This window comes from Trichechus manatus, unplaced genomic scaffold (assembly GCF_000243295.1).
Source record: "Trichechus manatus latirostris isolate Lorelei unplaced genomic scaffold, TriManLat1.0 scaffold00020, whole genome shotgun sequence".
NCBI classification, from domain to species: domain Eukaryota; kingdom Metazoa; phylum Chordata; class Mammalia; order Sirenia; family Trichechidae; genus Trichechus; species Trichechus manatus.
Genome location: NW_004443956.1, coordinates 24,659,134 through 24,679,991, shown reverse-complemented (window position 1 = coordinate 24,679,991; position 20,858 = coordinate 24,659,134). Strand labels below are relative to the sequence as shown.

At 36.5% G+C, this 20,858-nt stretch overlaps 1 protein-coding gene across 3 annotated transcripts in view; it reads left to right on the top strand.

Annotated features, from left to right (window-relative positions):
* NCAPG2 (non-SMC condensin II complex subunit G2) overlaps positions 1–20,858 on the top strand; it is a 122,077-nt gene that overhangs the window by 75,711 nt on the left and 25,508 nt on the right. For all 3 annotated transcript variants that reach the window (XM_023727982.1, XM_023727983.1, XM_004372764.2), the window contains exons 16-24: positions 2,279–2,452; positions 4,347–4,417; positions 5,837–5,990; positions 6,891–7,064; positions 9,722–9,838; positions 9,931–10,071; positions 10,529–10,628; positions 15,475–15,662; positions 17,342–17,482. In XM_023727982.1, the coding sequence (XP_023583750.1) occupies positions 2,279–2,452; positions 4,347–4,417; positions 5,837–5,990; positions 6,891–7,064; positions 9,722–9,838; positions 9,931–10,071; positions 10,529–10,628; positions 15,475–15,662; positions 17,342–17,482 (1,260 nt within the window). The remainder of the gene's footprint in view (positions 1–2,278; positions 2,453–4,346; positions 4,418–5,836; positions 5,991–6,890; positions 7,065–9,721; positions 9,839–9,930; positions 10,072–10,528; positions 10,629–15,474; positions 15,663–17,341; positions 17,483–20,858) is intronic.

The following is a 20,858-nucleotide window of genomic DNA, read 5'->3' as shown; positions in this document are numbered from 1 at the left end:
GTTAAGCAAGACTGAAATTGTTCAAAAAGAACTTTACTGAAAAAGCAAGGGAAAACAGAAGTGGAATAAACAGAGGAAAGAGCATAAAAGGAATTTATCTTAACATAGCTTAACTCTGACTAGAGGTTTCTATCAGTTTTATAGGCTCCAGGTTGTTTTTTCAGCCTAGTTTTAGGAAAATCTAATCTGAGAGCATTTGAATTGCTTCTGTGCTTAGTTCTGGTGGAATTTGAGTTCTTCCTTTTCAGGACTTTTCCCTCAAAGTACGAATTGGGTGGCAGAATTTTTCCAGGAAGTGATACCATTGCTGCTAACATATCTTAGGAAACCTTAGCTGGAGATGCTAGGATAGTGATTTTCAGTCCTTTTAAACAGGGGTACTATGCAGAACTTCAATATATGAAGCAGATTAAGGTGATGAACAATAAATTGAATGTACTGTACTAAGGAGAAACTAATCTGTTCTGAACCCTCCTCACAAACTCATACTGATAATGGAAATGTTTTTGCAAAGGACCAGAACATATTTTGTAATATGGTAGTTAAGAAGCTATTAATTTTTTAAATATTGAAACAATCCTTCACCCTCATTATTAATAACCTAGAAGTTACTGAGAAAGCTTGCATTTTATAACATTTCAAGTCAATTTCTGCACCATTAGAAAGAAATGGATTTAGAAATATGTAGCTATATTGTAACCTATGCTAGAAAAAATATAATTTTACATATAGTTATTCTTAGTCTAAGAATATATAGCTGAAAGCAAAACTTTTTAAAGTTGCTTTTACTTTTTCTCATTGCCGTCTACTGAAAACCAAAGATATTCTTTGCTAAAATAAAACGTTGGCTTCATACTTAATGAAATATTACTTAGGAGTTCAGCACACTTTTCAAATTATATCTATAAAGAAGAAATGGTATTTTTCTCATGAAACATTAACGATAAGGCTGCTGTACTAAACACTGGAACAGTAAAAGTAAGATTAAGTACAGGATGAAAAATTTTTTATCAATCTGTTATTTGTATAGTTTTTCTAGTAATCTCTAAGCCTTTGGCAATTTCATTGCTTTTTAAATTTGATTGGCCATAATTCATTTCAAAACATTAGTGCCTATTGAAATATCTAACTTTATATAGAAGCTGCCTTTACTTTTTCTGTGTACACTCATTGATCAAATTTATTTTCCTCCTGGTATCTTTTTCCATTGCACTTGAGTAGATAGCACAAAAATACCAACCCTGAAATGAACTATCTTTTGCATTTCAAGGTAGTCTCCTTCCAGAAATTGTCTATATTGGTTGTTTAGCAAATTATTAGACTGTCTTTGTTATAGTCACATGACAGGTCTCGTCAATAGGATTGTTAGCATATCAAATCAGTGCGTGTTTGTACTGATCTACGATGGGCATTTCTGGTTACTTATATACATCCATAATGCACATGTAAAGTGTAACCTGCAGTGGATTCCTGGTTGTAGTTTGGGGCCTCCAGCTCTGTGTATAAGAGGAGTTTGCTAGAGTGAATTTGTGATTTAATAGATCTGTTTAGACTGAACAGTCAAGTAAGCGGTTATTATGTACTACCAGCATAAGTTCAGGAAAATATATATAGGTATATTTATTTTGAAACAAAGTAAAGAACCTATGATTGGGTTGTAGTTGATCACAATCAGCCGTTAATATCAGAGCCTCTAAAGCTGTATTCTGCCAGGCCCAATAGAATAAAGATGGTTGGCCACAGAGCTATGTAGTAGAGCTATGTAGTGTATGTGATCTGATAGGTTGAGTTTTTGTATCTATAATAGTAATCACATTTAAGAAAATTAGATTTTATAATCTTTTTCTCCCCAGTCTGTTCACATTGTTGTTTGTGGTGAAAAGTAATATCTTACTTTAACAAACCAAGAGATACAGTAAGAGAAAACGCTGCTTTTTACTGGTGTGTTATGTTCCTTAGCCTGATAAACTATATGAAGACAATAGTTTAAACATTTTTATTTTTAGAGGACTTTAAATTCATATAAAGTGTTCCTTAAAGGATGTAGGGTTATTTTAGAGTTTATTTCTTGGATGGGCTTTTAAAAATAACAGATTTACCTATAGTCGAGATTCTTAAATAGAGAATAAAGTAATATTATGACATAAAATAGACTGGATATCCTTTATGTTACAGTTTTAGATCTATAATTCTGAAATGTGCTATTAAAGATAATGCTGTTATCTTTTGATAGTTGTCATACTTTGATTCTTTCACAGTAAAGTTACTTGTATCTCAGGTTCTGGACCAAACACTGTCAGTAAATGATGTTGCATCCATGGCGGGTTTATTAGAAATCATTGTAATTCTCTGGAAAAGTATTACTAGAAGTATGGAAAGTAATAAAGAAGCCAAAGTTTACACCATTAACAAGTTTGCCACTGTGCTTCCACAGTATCTTAAAGTATTTACGGTAAGCATTGAACTACACTTGGTAGGTGTAAGCAAGGTATGTTAGGATTTCATTTGTTTAGAATTTAGCAAAAGTTTTTGAACATGTTTACCTCTCTGGATTGTTTCCTCATCTGTAAAATGAGTAACCTGAACTAGCACTACCTTGTTGTATAATTAGTCTCTTACCCTTCATGAGGGTAGAGAGCTTGTATCTTTCTGTTTCAAATCGCCAGCACTCAGAAATGTCTTATGTGAGCATTCAATTTTTCTATGTCTGATTGTGTGTGACACTGTTTTAGAGTCTAATTTGATTTGCTGGGATTTGAGAAAGAGGATTTTGTGACCATGAAGATAAAGTAGCATCTACGTTTTGTGGGTAGTTAGGCATTTGACAGCATGCTATAAACAAATAACTCCCTGTAAGTATTTGAGTTGTGTTTGTTATGGGGGAAAACAAAATCAAGTATATAATTTCTTGGATTTAGATGAAGAAAGCCTTTTCATTCCTTGACATTTTACGTCTGAAGGAAGTTCATATTTCAAAACCAAATACAAAAAAGGACTAAAGGCTAAAAATGCAGATTTATTCCCAGTTAAAGAAAGCACCCCCATTATCCTAAATTTTACTCTTGGCTCTTGTGCTAGTTCCTTACATGGGACCTTGGAGCACTTAGCTTTTCTGAGCCTTGTTTCTGTAACTGTCAAGTCTCTAAGCATCGTTCTGCCTCTGAAGTGAAAACATGTCATACCCATGAGGGTAACTAATATAATCTGCCGAATTTACTAGTACATTTAAGAACTTAACTAATTACGTTGGGTTGAGAAACGAACATCATGTCAAAATTCTCAAAAGATAAAGAAGCCCACAGGGCATTGAGATAATAGATGAGCAGGGTAGCCTGGGGTATCTAGGAACTTGGGAAAGGCAATTAATTCTGTAAAAGAATCACTTTCTATCCTCCATAGCTCAGGGAATATTGTGGGTGTCATAGAAGTAAATAACGAATAAGCCACATATAAAGTGGAATCAGCAATGATTATCAGTTTACTTTCAGCACTGGGAAAATATTTGCTTTCTTTATTGGGAGGGGATAAGGATGAAGGCACTGTAACTGATGCAAAATAACTACGGATTAAATGTTAATTTTCCTTTTGTTTCTGTTTCATTTCTATTTTAAAGAAAGTTGTTCCTGCTTTCTCCTTGATCTAATCTGAACTATTAATGACTTTACTCTTGTAATAATAATAATAAAGCTGAAATGTATTAAGCACTTAACATATACTAGGTACTGCAGTGGAGTTTTATGTGGTTCTTCCAACAACCCTGTGCCTATTTTGCAGAGAGTTTAACCAATTTTCTCTGTGTTGCACTAGCTAGTTAGATTGTAGAATCTGATTTGGATTCAGGTTTGGCTGGATAGCTCCAAACCCTGTATATTTTCCATTAAACTATACTGTCTTCCTGAAGATATTCTAATTAGTTGTATAAAATTCTCTAAATATTTGTTCTCTTGAAATTTATGTTCAGGATAATGAGTGTATGGGGTTAAATTTTTTTCTTTCAGTAGAATTGTTTTAAAAATAGATGTCCATTCCATGACAGCAGGGGATTTTGTCTATTTTGATTACTGATAGATCTCTAGGATTTAGACTGGTGCCTGTACAGTAGGTGCTTAATAAATATTTGCATAAAATACATACAGTATTGTTATGTAAAACTTTGAGAATACTTATCAAGTAATCTTCTCTACTCCTCAGAAATATGGTTTAAATTTTTCTTTGAATGTTAGAAGAGTTACTATTAGTTTTGCTAGACAACTTTGAAAATGAGTTATTAGGAAGTTATATGGAGAGGCTTTCAAACTTTCATATTATTTAAATATACCTTTTTGTTTTCCTTTTTATGCTTTTAGGATGATCGCTGTAAGACTCCTGTATTTATGCTAATGTCCTTTGTGCCAGCCTCTGCTGTCCCTCCCTTCAGGTATTATCTGTATTTTTTCAGTAAAATGGTGAAGTGGGAATTTTAATCATTGTTGTGCTTAATAGTTACTTTAAAATTCAGCAGAATACCATGTCAAATTTTAACTGTATGTTAATGGCTGCTTATGCAGTTTATCAGCTGCTTCTTTCCTTCTCCCTGTGATAAGGAAAACCTCAGGTTGCAAGTTTTCAGTGGCCTCTATAGTTACTAAGTAATAAAAGAAGAAACTGTGGGACTTAAACTATTATTCCATTTTAAAATGGGAGGATTGTTTTATGAAGCCTGGGTTAAGGATACTCTAGAGCTGCACTGTCCAGTAGGGTAGCTGCTAACCACGTGTGCATACTGAGCACTTGAAACAGGTTGGTCTGAGTTGAGATGTGCTTTAAGTCGGAGCTTCACAGAATTCAAAGACTTGGTATGAAAAGAAGAAGAATAAGACATCTCAATAGTTATTGATTACATGTTAAAATGATAATATTTTAGAAAACCAAAAAAAAAAACTAAACCCATTGCCAGCAAGTCAATTCCGACTCATAGCAACCCTATAGGACAGGCTAGAGTTGCAGCCGAGCTCTTAACCACTAAGCCACCAGGGCTCCAAAGTTAATCATCTGTGGATGTGCCAGGGATCGAACCCGGGATGTCATACATGCAAAGCATGCACTCTATTACTGAGCTACACCCCCAGACAACTATTCCAACTCATAGTGACTCCATATGGTTTCCAAGGCTGTTAATCTTTATGGAAGCAGACTGCCACATCTTTCTCCTGTGGAGCTGCTGGTGGTTTTGAACTGCCGACCTTTCAGTTATCAGTTGATTGCTTTAATCACTATGCCGCCAGGGCTCAACTTATTTTAGATCAGTTGAGTTTAATCAGATATATTATTAAAATTAATTTCACCTGCTTCTTTTTATGTTTTTAAATATGGCTATTAGAAAATTTTAAGTTACATATGTGGCTCACTTTTGTGGCTTGCATTATGCACTTATTGGACAGCATTGCTCTAGAGTGTTGGTTATTATCCCAGTAAAAATTAGTTATTTTTATTCATTACTTAAGAAAAAAATTGTTTTGACAGTAACAAAAACTGTTCCAAAGAATTTAAGAATTCTTGTTCTAAAGTCTGACAAAGATGACACAAAAAGAAAAGAAAAAAAGGGAATTTATGTGGACTACTTTTAATATTCCCAAAGCTACTTTAAAATTCAATATTTTGTATTGGCATGTATTCACATACTAATTATGGAAAAATAACATGCTTATTCCTGCACTGGAGAATGTTGAAATGTTAATATAATTACAAGGGCGTATGTACCTTCAGGCTTTAGCATCTTGATTTTGCTCATCTTTTAGACAAATGGGAAATGGTTTTTGAAAGATTAAAACTGATTTTATATATTTGAACTTTATAGCTGTGGTGTTATTTCCACATTAAGAAATCAGGAAGAAGGAGCTGTAGATAAGAACTATTGTACTTTGTTAGATTGTCTTTGCTCCTGGGGACAAGTGGGACGTATTCTGGAGCTCATTTACGATTGGTTGCCAGAGGAACAGTCCCAAAGCAAGGTACACTTGTGCAATGTTTCTTTAAAAATTTGGTGAATGAGGATAACTGTGTGTTAGCAATTATTTGTTTTTCTAGGAACATTTTTTTTTTCTAACTCAAGATAATTTTTCTATTGTTGTTGAAAATATACACAGCAAAATGTACACCAATCCAACAGTTTCTACTTGTACAATTTGTGACATTGATTACATTCTTTAAGTTGTGCAACCATTCTTACCCTCCTTTTCCGAATTGTTCCTCCCTCATTAACATAAACTCACTGCCCCCTAAGCTTCCTATCTAACCTTTCAAGTTGCTGTTGTCAATTTGATCCCATATAGATAGTTCTTTAAAAAAGCAGAGTGCCAAAGGCAGACATTCTTTACTAATTAAGCTAAATAATTTTTTGGTTGGAAGAAGACTTCAGGAAATGTGTATTTATTTATAATTTATTTTGTTGTTGAGAATATACACCAATTCAACAATTTGCTGTTTAACAGCAGAACATACACCAATTCAACAGTTTCTGCACGTACAATTCAGTGACATTGATTACATTCTTCAAGTTGAGCAACCATTCTCATCCCCCTTTTCCTTTTCCTCCTCCATTAACATAATCTCACTGCCCCCTAAGGTTCCTGTCTAATCTTTTGAGTTGCTTCCATATAGATAGATCTTAAAAGAGCACAATGTTCAGGGCAGATATTCTTACTCGTTAAGCTAAACTATTTTTTGGTTTTAAGAAGACTTCAGGGGATATTTTTGGTTCAAAGTTTAAAGATTATCTCAGGGCAGTGGTTTCAGGGGTTCATCCAGCCTCCATGGCTCCAGAAAATCTGGATTCCATGAGAATGTGAAATTCTATTCTGCGTTTTTCTAGGAACATGTTTTAACTATCAATTTATCCTCCTTTCTTTCAGAGTAATTCAGCTTCTAAACGTAAAGTGCAAATTCATGATACACGCCCAATAAAACCTGAATTAGCCTTAGTTTACATAGAGTATTTGCTGACTCATTCAAAGAATCGAGAATGCTTGCTATCTGCTCCCAGAAAGAAACTGAACCATCTTCTGAAAGCACTTGACACATCAAAGGTAACTTTATGGAACATGTATGGATGCCTTGAAAATTGAGTATGGATGCCTTGAAAATTGAGTAATTCCCTATAATAGTAGGAAGGATAAAGTGAGATTTAAATTTTACATATTTATAGTACTATAAAACTTTTAGAACCGGGGTGGGATTGAAAGTTTTCTGGTCTACTTCCTTCAATTTGTAGGCAAGAACACTCACATAGGTGACTTAACCAGTAGTGGCAACATTGGGACTTAGTGTTAAAATTTCCTCACTTTGGTCTTTCTAATAAGCAGTGTTCACAGCTCAGTGTCTTTTGTCAAATCTAATTAGGGAAATAGGATTTAGGTGTATAATCCATGTTTCTCAGATCTTGTTAATCGGCAGTAAAACTACTTGTTAAATAGAAATTCTCTTGTTCTGCTCCTACCTGTTAATATAGAAATACTAGCTTCCCTGCAAAGTCTTTGGCAACTTTTTCTAGGAATCTCTGGAGAATTTTTCTTGTGATTCCACAAACGCAGTGTTCTCTGCTACCAGGTGGAATTCACCCTTTTCTTTCTCTCTGTTCTGGCTTTCTCCCCTCATCTCCTTCAGAAGCCAGCCATGCTGAAACAACCTGTGATCACTGCTGTTATTAAGAGTTTGGTTGTGCCCAAGGCAAAGCAAGCTATGCATCAGAGCCCTGCCTTGAGGTGTGGAGGGAAAGGGGTTGGAGGTCTGGGGAAGGAGATTGCCGGTAAAGGGCCGTTTTTGTTGACTGTGGTCTTGAATTTAAAGTGATCCTAATTATCATGATTGTGCTTTTTTTCAGGCCCATTCAGCTACTCATGTTCAGGCATGAATAGGCAGAGATTTGGGCTCACCAGAGTTAGGCTTTTGGCAGTGAACTATGTTGGTTGGTAGTGGTGACTAAGCTGGATGCCTGCCATGGTTGTATAAGTCTGTTTCTCCAGTGTACTGCTTTCTTGGAGGAAGGGCTGACTGAAGGTTCTAGGTAAAATGGGTAGGTGTATACACAGTCAGGCCTTTCTGATGGCCTGTTATTTCTCACTAGGGGCACAACTGGTATTCCCATTGCCAGGTGTTCAGCTACTAACCAAAAAGGTCGGCAGTTCAAATCTACCAGCCACTCCTTGGAAACCCTATGGAGCAGTTCTACTCTGCCCTATAGGGTTACTATGAGTCAGAATCAACTCAACAGCAACAGGTTTGTTTGTTTGTTTGTTTTTTCTGGTTTATAGGACAGAGTAGAAGTACCCTGTAAAAACGGCATGGGGGCAGTATCTGACGCCCTCCAACCCCACAAGGTGGAAGAAGAACCAAGATCAACAGTGCAAGGCTGACTCCCGTGAGGTGGAGGCCAGACAAGCCTCCTCTCTCTGCCATCTTTACTAATTCTGACACCAACCATCCTTGCCACAGCACTCTCTACTTCTCTACTGGGTTCAATAATTCATTGCAATGGACGCGCAGAACTTACAGACCATACTCACGGCTATGGGGTTTATTAGAGAAGTAACAGTTACACTTCAGGCTCAGGAACACTCAAGATACAGTTCTTCCATCAGGACAGCCTCTCCCCAGCTGCGCTTGCAGGCACACCTCTTCCTGGCCCTCAGTCTCTGCCCACAGGCACTTAACTTTCTCTCTCCGTGGGCCAGGAAGCCTAGCTTACCGTCTCCTGCTGCCAGGTCTCTCCTGCTGGTCTCTCCTTCCTTGGTGGTGGTAGGATCCTCCTTTCTGCTCTGGAATTGGTTCTCTTTTAAGGCAAAACTGACCAATCCCTTTGGTGGGCCACAATTACCCTATTACATAGTTCCTCCCAATCACCTTGGTGGGAGTTACAAGACCATGGCAGGAAAGGCCTCACACAAAAGTAATTAATCACATCGCATGCCCCATAGGGTTTCCAAGGCTGTAATCTTTACGGAAGCAGACTGCCACATCTTTCTCCTGCCCAGCAGCCGTTGGGTTCTAACCACCGACCTTTTGGTTAGCAGCCAAATGCTTAACCACTGCGCCGCCAGGGCCCCTACAGTTTGGTATTACCACTCATTAAATGCTGAAGGTTCCCCCATCCTACACTGTGATTACCAACAACAACAAAAAACCCACTCCACACATTTCCAAACACTGTGATACTATTCCTGTTGTAGGGTCTGTGATTAGGGAGAAGGCAGCAAGCAGGAGGATCTCAGAGGTGCCAAAATAAGGTGAATTTTAGTCTGGTGCAGAAGAGTGCTCTGGTTATTTCATTCCTTGGTTGAAGCTGCCTTCCTTTTTTTTTTTTCCTGATATGTCCTGACAGGGCTCTGATTTTTCAGGCCCTAGCACCCTCATTCAGAATTATCCTGGAGAAGAAGCTTTAAAATATGTGCTCATCCTAGTGGCTCCCTTATTTTATATTCAGTGTTATTATTGATTCATCCTTAAACAATAACTCATAAAAGTATTTTTATTTGCCCTTAGGAAGGAGGATATGTACGGTAGGTGAGATAGGGAAGATACTTTAAATTTTCAAAAAGCTTTGACTCTGTTATTAAATTCACCTCAGTTGCTCTACTTTTTGGTATTAAAATTGCAATCTTAGGTACTTCAGATTGTACTCACCATGATGGAATGTTGTGGTGACTTATTAATCAGAATAGGACCCTTGCATTTTTTCATCTCGCAGGTAGATCTAGAATCAATTTTGCAGTCACCCTGTGAAAACCCCCCTAACTTCAGTCAAGCAACAGCCCTGCAAGCTTTCAGTCTCCATTGTCGACTGAGTGTTCATCTTCAGCACAAGGTGAGCTTTATTTTCTGTTTCTATATTAGATTAAGAATAATACTGCTATTGTTTTCATTGTTAATTTCTCTTTTTTTGTGGTCATTGGACAGTTTTGCTCAGAAGAAAAAGTTTATCTGTCCATTTTGGAAGACACTGGATTTTGGTTAGAAAACAAAGTTTTATCTATTATCCAAGAGCAAGAAGAAGAATATTTGAAGCTTCATAGGGTCATTTATCAGCAAATCATCCAGGTTAGAAGTCTTGAGACACAGAAACCTTTCTCTTTAGCAAGTTTATTATGTGCTTCAAGATTTTATTTTCTATTTTAAATTTGTTATTTTAGACATTAATTTTTCTCTTCTTAAATACAGAACAGTGGCATTTAAATGTCTAGAATTTATCTTTTTGCAAAGCATAAACTGCACAATTTTAATGTAATTTTATACGTTACATGTAATAGATGTTCATAATGTTTGTGGAATTGCATAATATATGTTTCTAGATTTCCTGTAGAAATAAAAATGAGAATTAATGTACTTCTATGGAAATTCCTTTATAAAACATCTTTATAAATATCTGCTCTTATGAGACAACTAGTACATCAAATATTAGAAGCTTTACCAAGCTGGATTTTTTTCTTTCTTTCTCTTTTTTTTTTTTAATGGCCATTGTTGATATATCCCCTCAGTACATTTGTTTCTTTTGCAGACCTATCTGACTGTGTGTAAAGATGTGGTGATGGTTGGCCTTGGTAATTGTAAATTTCAGTTACAACTTTTACAACGAAGTCTTAGAATCATGCAAACAGGTATACTTCATTTATTAAAGGACTATTTTATAGCAATTAGTATTCAAAACCAGTCCCTCTCTTCTTTCCTCTCTGCCTCTCTCTCACTCTCCCCCCGCTTCCTGCCTTCTTTTCACTCTTTCTCCCCCCCTCCCTCCCTGTCTCGCATTCTCCCTCCCTCTCATCCTCCTTCCCGTACATCCTTTGCTGCTCAGGACTCTAGTATTTAAGTGAAAGGTAGGTAAGGCAAACTAGCTTATGCCAAGAAAGGAATTTATCAACTGATGCAACCAGGAATTTCAGAGATGTTTCTGGCATCAGACATGGATAAATTCAGAGTTTCTGATGATATCCTTGGAGTTGTACTTCTCTCTATAGTTTGTTTATTATCGGACAGACTTTCTTCATGTACTAGGCAAGATGCCCAATGGAGGTCTTGAGCCTATCTCCTTATTCAGAAAGGAGAGACCATCTCTCTTCTGGCATTCAGAACACATCTCACAGGCGAGTTCTCCCTGCTTCTGTCCTGGTCATGGGCTCCTGTTAGGGGGTGGGAGGTGAGTTACGAGTTCTTATTTAATGCCCTACTAGGATCACATGGGAAGTTACTGTTACCTTAAGGAAAGGGGTGTTGGCAGACCACAGTAGCATGTTCACAGTAGCAACTTATGTTCCCACAAGTTTTCTTTAAAATACCTTAAGTATCTATTAAGAATGAGTGGTATTCTGGTCTCACCCCTTTGGGAGCAAGGGAGAATGAAAAGAACAGGATACAAGGAAAAGATTAGTCCAGAGGACTAATGGACCACAGCTACCAAGGCCTCCACCAGACTGAGTCCAGGACAGCTAGATGGTGCCCGGCTACCACCACTGACTGCTCTGACTGGGGTCACAACAGAGGGTTCTGGACAGAGCTGGAGAAGGATGTAGAACAAAATTCTAACACAAAAAAAGACCAGATTTACTGGCCTGACAGAGACTGGAGAAACCTCGAGAGCATGGCCCCCGGACATGCTTTCAGCTCAGTGGTGAAGTCACTCCCGAGGTTCACCGTTCAGCCGGGGATTGGACAGCTCCATAAAACAAAACGGGACTAATGAGGCACAACAGTCCAGGGACAAGGACTAGAAGGCAGAGGGGACAGGAAAGGTGGTAATCAGGAACACAAGGTTGAGTAAGGACAGTGTTGACTTGTAGTGGGGCTCTTAATCATTGTCATAGGGCAATATGTGTACTAACTGTTTAATGAGAAACTCTTTTGTTCTATAAACCTTCATCTAAAGTGAGAATAGCAGCATAACTGGAAGAACGTAATCAACGTAATTGAACTGTGCATGTAGAAATTTTTGAAATGGTGTATCTTTGGCTATGTATATTTTCACCAAAAAAAATAGAATGAGTGGTATTTATAGTCATACCTTCTTTAAATGGAGAGCTTTATGTAGTAGGACTAGGAGAAAAGTTTGTTTCTTTCAGCTGTGTTAAGCAGGTAAGAAGGACTAATAAGAGTGTTTAAGTTTGCTACATAGATTAAAATTTGTTCAAGGAATAAATGAAAAGTCAGCCTTCTTCCATGTGGTCTGGTGGGGCTGAGAGGAAGTCAGCACCTGAGCCATTATTGTTGACTGATTCCCTTGAGCAGTATATGAATGGATCCTGAGGGCCAGGTCCCTGCAGCCCCTATCAGATGGATGGTAGGGAGGAGTATGTGGGGAGATATGACACAGGAAAGCATCTGCATCCTGGAAGGCATTTCCATATCTTCTTTGCCCTTCTGAGAACAGATTGTGGCAAAGAAGAGTAAATTATTTTTATTATACATATTTATTCTACAGTTCATTTCTTCTGAGAGCTATAGAAACTTGAAAAATTAATATTTAAATTTCTTTAAGCCTAGATATTTGCTAAAAGAAATTGAAAATTATTTGATAGAATCATTTAGTAAATTCAACATTAAGTTTTGAAAATTAGATTCATTAAGTTCATAGTTAAATTTATAGTTAATCCTCTGTGGTCGTATTCCCAGTCTTAAATAGCTTCACGGTAGACTATAGAGGAGGCTTTTTGTCTCTTAGCATGCTCAGCCAGAGTCTTTCTTTTTCATGGTTCTGCTGCTAAAGTTGGTGCTTGACTACATGGGAGCTAGGATGTTGGTCACTCTCCTCTAGTGGTTACACATCCTTAAATTAATCTTTAATTATAAATGAAAGTATACAGTGTTTAAAATATCCAAGTTAAGTATAAACATTATTTATTTTGAAGTTTAGCCTTTATTCTTTGTGTAATCCTTTGTTAACTCTCACTTTCTATTGTGAAAACAGCATTTTAGACTTAAGAGTTAATGATCAAAAAAAAGCAAATATTTTTTAATGTTTTAACTTTATCATTTAGGGATTATTTTCCCCTAAGGACTGAATCTATTTTTAGTATTTATAAAATTTACTTTTATGAGGAGCTAATTAGAATTTTAGATTTCCATTGCAGCTGGTTTCATCACATAGGGGTATCTATTCACGCAAAATAAGACCCTGAGCTACTGACTTTACCTGTTACCAAACTGAAATGATGTTTGTATTTCGGCATTCCAATAATCAGGATTTCCCAGGATAGAATCAACTATGTGGTTATTCTTTTTCAGTCTTGTTACAATATATCATAGGATTATATCTGGCAATGTAGCTAGGTAGACTTGGACTCTGTTCTCTGGGTTTTTTGCCCTACTTGAAAGAGCCCTAGAAAACAGTTTTAATTAAAAGGAATAGTGCACATTTATATTATTAATATTTGAGTATGGTATTGTGTATGCTGAAGTGGGTACTAAAGAATACAGCTGAGTCCCCTTGTATAACCCAAATGTAAAAATCCAAACCCACAAAAATGTAGGTGTTTCTGCTATAACACAAAAGGTGTGTTTTGGGAAAAAAAAACATGCATTCTGCAAAATTAGACACTAAAAATAACAGCTTGTGTGAAAAGGTTTGGGGCGGACTACTAAACTCTGTGCTGTGTAATAGAGCATTAAGAAAATAAATAAAATTAAAGAATACCAGCACCATGGAAAAAGAATCTTATATTTCTAATAAATAAATATAATAGTAAATACAGGATTTTGTCGTAAACCAACACTCCCTCTGCATTATACTGATAATCACGCCCGTATATACCAATTGCTTATGAACTAATTCACTTTAAAGAAGCAAGTGTTACAGCAGACTGACAACGTTATAAAACTTTCAGAATCAGTGTTTTCAATTTTATAGTTTTGTGAATTCTGACATTTTAAAAATTTGTCTTATTTTACTTAACTAGTATCTGTATGTATTTGGTTATAGGGCACAATTAAAATTTTTAACTTTTCAGATTTTTGTCATTAAGCACAGATACTAGTTCTGTGTGTGGTTCTCCCACGTCAACACCTTCCCCTGTGCCAGACCCTCTTGTTTGTCAGGATCCTTTAATATTCAGTGGTGCATCATCTTTCTCTGATTTGTTAGCACTTTCCCTTTAAATAGCTCAGCATTCTGTTATCTCCTGTTGCACTGATTGGCAGTTTTTCAGATGACCTACATATGTGAAGAATTTATGTCTTTGACTTCTTTTAAGTAAAAGAGAGTAATTCCCTTTGAAAGTCCCTGTTTTTTAATGATTTTACAAAGTTTCTGTTGATGCTCGTAGAGCCGTAGACCTTTTCGGGGTAGATTTAACTGGAGTGTAACAATTTATTTTACTTACTTTAGCAGGTAAATTTGGGTTTTGGGTTAGTTTCTTATTTTTGTCTCAAACAGGGCTTACTCTACTTAATAATCTGTCTTATAAACCAAAGTACTTAGCCTACTGTCTCCATTTCCTATATAAGGTCATATGATTACTATCACCTATTTGTCACCTAGATAATCTCTTAATGAAGAGCATTATTTTTTGCTTATAAATTTTCTTTTTCATATTACAATTTTTTTTTTTGATGTGTAGTATAAGATAGACTCATACAGCATGGTTCCAACCCAGGAAGAGTGTACTGTGTAGATGGGGAGGCAGTCTATACACACACCCCCACTGCTTAATTAACGTCTGAGGCAGAATGAAGTGTCCAACGAGAGGTACAAGAACATGTCTTAAATGTTAAAGAAGCTCAATGGAGGGCAAGATCACTGTGGGCTTAATTCATAAAATACCATGTTTTTGATAATGGGTGTTTTTATTACTATGACTTTTTATACCTTAATTTACAAACAAGGTTGGTTGGAAACGACAATGAAAATTCAAGAGCTCAAGGATGAATTATCTAACTGGGCTTAAATTCAGTAATAAATTTTGCGAAATCAATGTAGCACAGTGAAGGAGATGATTCAGAAGAGAAAGATAACCACAGACCCCTACAGAGTGTTAGGGATTTAAGTCAGCCTGAGGGACCCTCACAGCATGTTGTGACACATCTTAGGCCGTGGCTGTCGTTTTTGTGATAACAGATGTGGTTGTCGATTTGACTGTTATGTGAGAAAATAGAACCCCTTCTTTAACTCAGGTGTTGAAGGAGTCACACTGTTAAATTGCTGTCTGTTCACATGTGAAAGTGAACGCAGTTCTTAGTGTAGTAAGTGAGTAAGATACACTATTACTGTTTTTGAAGATATTGGGCATTGGTCTTACATTTAAGTGGAACAAAAGTTTTATTTATTTTTGTAGCATTTAAATGAATCTGATCAACTGTTTTTGTGTGTGTTTTGGATTTTTTTTTTTTTTTTTTTGTATTGGCTTGTCAGTAATACCATACTCTTAAGCTACCATCATACGCATGTTAGTGAAAAATGCATGATAATTTCGGCTAATTGCATGACAAGATAACTGATATTTCCAATTTTCTTTCTAGTGAAGGGATTTTTTTATGTTTCATTACTTCTTGGCATTCTGAAAGAGATAACTGGAAGTTCCTTAAATCAGAAACCAGATTCAAATGAAGAAGTTGTAACACTTTTTGACGCAGTTCAGAAAGTATTTCAGAATATGTTGGAATGTATTGCACGGGGCTTCAAAAAGCAACCAGAAGAAGGCCTGCGGGTATTTACCATTTTTATGTAATATAATTAATTAAATGAAAATGACTCATTTGATAGAAATATGATTCAATTCCATGACCTAAAGTATATTGAAATAATGTCTACTTAAATAAAGTTTAAGTTAGCTTTCACTTATAACGTTAGGCTGTTGTATGAAATGCGATTATGGTGTAAGGAATAATTCCTTTATGTCATCATTTCAGGTAGTGCTTTCCAATCTATTTCATAACATGGCACACTTAGAAAAAATGGTAATATTTGTACTTGTGGTTGGAAGCAAAAGAGGGCCAAGAGGTCTAGCTGTTCTAAACTCTACCCGCCTGCCCTGAAGACCAAGGAGGTGCATATCTTTGTCAGTCTCTGACCAGTTTTTTACTAGTACAGCTTAACAAACCAGAAGTGAGAGGGTACATCTAATGGGCTAATGGGTGTTAAATTATTATTGGACAGAATTTTCCAAATAAGATATAGTTTTGAGGATGCTAATTTTGCTTATTTGTAGAGTCTAGGCTTGAGTTTAGGAGCTCTGCTGGCACAATAGTTAAAGCACTTGGCTGCTAACCAAAAGGTCAGCAGTTCAAACCTACCATCGGCTTCACAGTAGAAAAGACCTGACAATCTGCTCCTGTAAAGATTACAGCCTAGGAAACCCAATGGAGCAGTTCTCTCTGTCTATAGGGTCACTATGAGTTGGAATCCACGCAGCAATAACAACAGGCTTCAGTTTAACACAGACTTTCCACAGATGAAATGTTAATTAACCTTCTCCTAATTGGAAGTGATAGTCACAGAGCTTGAAAGGGCTCCTATGGTTTGCCTTTGCTGATTGAAAGCTGATGTGAATTTATTATTAAGTAACGTGAACTTATTATTGTGTAACCAGTTCATATAAAAATATTGACCTGTTTGTCAGATATGCTTATACTCCTCAAAGTGTCTTGTAAATTCCTGAAGAAAGTCATATTGTCATTATAGCCATTATCTTTTTTAAGTAATTGTTTAAACATATGAATGAGCTATTCTTTTTTGATGAGGATTTTTTTAAACGCTTAACCAGGAAGTTTGTTTATGAAATATTGAAGACTGTCAACTTTATTCTTTGCTGATAGAGGTAATTGAAGATTGTTGACTATATTTCCCCTAGCCTAGCTCATGGTGGAGTTAATTTGAAAGGGTTTTGTTTCTGTTTAATTGTTTTAAGAGTCTGTCATCTGTCTTTGTAATGTAATTTGGGCCAACTTCTGTTTTTTCACCAAATCTTCTACTGTTGGCTATGTAACTTTATTCAGAATGCATTGCCTCATAGTTGAGGTCTTATTTTAATATAATTGATATTTCTTCATGCTCACTTTTCCTTCTTCCCTTCTTTCTTTCTTTTTTTTTAATACTGTTTTTTGAGGAGTTTTTTTGTTGTTTTGTTTTGGGGGAAAGAATGTTTATATCGATAGTTACCAGTGGGCTTTAGTCATTTCTTTCTTCTTCTAGCCATGGTGCTTCTGAGATTTGAATCAGCTTGAATGCCACAGCAAAAAGGAAAGCGGTGGGCACTGGTAATGGGCAAATGAGATGAATTAATACTTGAATCCTGGGAGGGGACAGGAATGATCATTCTTAAAGTTTGTTTGTTTTTTTAACTATGACTTTTAGCTCCACCAGAATGACTAATCTGTTTTGTTGTAGCTACTTTATTCTGTTCAGACACCTCTGCATGAGTTTATTACCACCATTCAGTCTTGGCACATGAATAAGCCCGTTCACCGGGGAGTGCTTTCTACTCTGATTGCTGCACCGGTGGTGGAGATAAGTCACAAACTGCGAAAGGTAAATATGTTGACTGTGAAATTACCGTGTAGTTCTTTTCTCTTTTTGACTCTATAAGATTCTATATTCTACTAGGGTGTTTTTAAGTTTTTCAAGTATTTTCTAAGAACTCAAAGTTGAGTGAAACCGTTTTTGAAGTGATATTTTTTTCTAGCAACTGTACCTCAAAGTTTAATAACTAATTTTTTTTTAGGGGGCCCTAGTGGTGGAGTGGTTAAGCACCTGGCTGCTAACCAAAAGGTCAGCAGTTCAAATCCATCAGCAGCTCCTTGGAAAGCCTATGGGGGCAGTTCTACTCTGCCCTATAGGGTTGCTGTGAGTCGAAATTGACTCAACGGTAACGGGTTAATGGGTACCTCAAAGTTTAATAGCTAATTTGTATTTTAGAGTCTTATGACCATTGTGAAAAATATTTTAAGGTCGTCATCACTTATGATTAAAACCAAACTAGTCCTTACATTGTGAACATTTCTTTTTGCTATATTATAGAGAATTAAATGAGTTGATAGATTTCTTAAGATTTCTTTATCCTGAAAAGATAATAGCAGTCGTGATGAGCAGAATACCAGACTGTACTCTTCAACTGTATTTTTTTGAATATTTCATATTTGTTTGATTGCCTTGCTATATTATCAGTCTTTTTTTTAATTTAGTTTTTGCTTTTTCTAAGCATAAGGATTTAGAACTTCTGATACCAGTTTAAACAGTTAATTTGTTCATAAATTTATAAAGAATCAAGTTTGGTTTTTGGTGTTGGCTCTTATTTTCCTAGCAGTATCCATAGATAAATGGAAGATAATTGCTGTTATTAAAGGAATTGTTAGCCTATTTGGTTAAAGATGGACGTAATCAAGAGGATAAACCTGGTGCCATCAAGTCAATTCCGACTCATAACGACCCTAGAGGGCAGAGTAGAACTGCCCTATAGGATTTCCAAGGAGCATCTAGTGGATTCAAACTGCCGACCTTTTGGTTAGCAGTAGAGCTCTTAACCACTGCACCACCAGGGCTACATCAGGAGGGTAAGTCAGGCCAAATCAAAAAGCTCTTACTACATGGAATACTCAGGGTACTCTTTTCCTCTTTGCCTCTGAGATATAATTGAACCAAGGGGACGGAGTAGTGATTTTTGAAGATAGTAAAAATGGTGATAGGTTTTCTGTGTTAAAAAATAAAATCTGACAGGGGATATGACTGAATTATATAAATTTATATGGGTAAGTTATAAATTTTATATTATGAAATCATGAATATGAAAAGATGTTAACTAAATTCTAAAACATTAAATAGAATTTAAGATCCTCCTTAAAGCTTGAAGGGAGGTTGTTGTGATTTAGTAACATAAGTACTAGATTATACATAGTATAAAGATTAGGATTTATTTAGTCCTATAAGCTGTATAGCTAACAGTTATAAATAAATAAATGGTTTAGACCAGGGCAATTTAAGGCCTCCAGGCCAAATCTGGCCTGCCACCTGTTTTTATATATGAAGTTTTATTGGAACACAGCCACATCCATTTATTTATTACCTATGACTGATTTGGTGCTATAACAGCAGAGTTGAATAGTTGCAACACAGACAGTATGACCTGATAAGCCTAATATATTTACTGTCTGACCCTTTACAAAAAAAATCTGCTGATCCCTGGTTTAGACAAATGCAGAAGTGTTAGATCCATGATGATTTCTTATGGGGAAGCAAATAATTGGCTACCTTTTGAGTGTCAACAGTAATAAGGTAAAAATGCCCTTTGTTCTAAACTGTTTACAACTGTTTAATTTTATACATTCATATTTTAGATTTTGGAAATATGTTCATTTTTATAGACAATCTTTTTTATTGTACATTAAGGGAAAGTTTACAGTTCAAGTTAGTTTCTCATACAAAAATTTATACACACATTGTTAAGTCACCCTAGTTTCTCTCCCTGTAATGTGACAGCACACTCCTCCTTTCCACCAGGATTTCCTGTGTCCATTCAACCAGCTCCTGACCCCCTTTGCCTTCTCATCTCACCTCCAGACAGGAGCTGCCCATTTAGTCTCATGTATCTACTTGAGCTAAGAAGCACTCTCATCATTTTTTGTCTTATAGCCCAGTCTAATCTTTGTCTGAAGAATTGACTTCAGGAATGATTTCAGTCCTGGGCTAACAGAGAGTCTGGGGGCCATGTCTTCCAGGGTCCCTTCAGTCTCAGTCAGACCATTAAGTCTAGTGTTTTTACTAGAATTTGCGTTCTGCACCCCACTTTTCTCACGCTCCATCAGGGACTCTGTATTGTTTCCCTGTCAGGGCAGTTATTGGTGGTAGCCCGGAACCATCTAATTCTTCTGGTCTCAAGCTGATGGTGTCTCTGGTTTATGTGGCCCTCTCTGTCTCTGGGGCTAATATTTTCCATGTGTCTTTGGTGTTCTTCATTCTCCTTTGCTCCAGGTGGGTTGGGACCAATGGATGCATCTTAGATGGCCGCTCGCTAGCTTTGAAGACCCCACATGGCACTCACCAAAATGGGATGCAGAACATTTTCTTAATAAACTTCATTATACCAATTGGCCTAGATGTCCCCTGAAACCATGGTCCTCAGACCCCTGCCCCTGCTGCTCTGTCCCTCGAAGTGTTTGGTTGTGTTCAGGAAAATTCTTAGCTTTTGGTTTAGTCCAGTTGTGCTGACTTCCCCTGTAACCTAAGATAATTCTTATCTACTTTCCAGTTAGTGAATACCCCTCTCTCTCCCTCCCCACCCTCATAACCAGCAAAGAATGTTTTCTTCTACGTTTAAACCTTTTCTTGAGTTCTTATAATAGTGGACTCATACAATTTTGTTTTTTATGTCTATGACTAATTTCACTCAGCATAATGACTTCCAGCTTTATGCATGTTATGTTTTGCAGATTCATTGTTGTTCATTATTGTTGTGTAGTATTCCATTGTGTGAATATACCATAATTTGTTTATCCATTTGTCTGTTGATGGGCACTTAGGTTGTTTTCATCTTTTGGCTATTGTGAACAGTGCTGCAGTGAACATGGATGTGCATGTATCTATTCCTGTGACGGCTCTTATTTTCTAGGATATATTCCAAGAAGTGGGATTGCTGGATTGTATGGTACTTCTATTTCTAGCTTTTTAAGAAAGCACCAAATCGATTTCCAGCGTGGTCGTACCATTCTGCATTCCCACCAACAGTGTATAAGTGTTCCAGTCTCTCTCTAACCTCTCCAACATTTATTATCTTGTGTGTTTTGGATTAATTCTAGCCTTGTTGAGGTGAGATGGTATCTCATTGTAGTTTTTGTTTGTATTTCTCTAACAGCTAATGATCATGAGCGTTTCCTCATGTATCTGGTAGCCGCCTGAATGTCTTCTTTGGTGA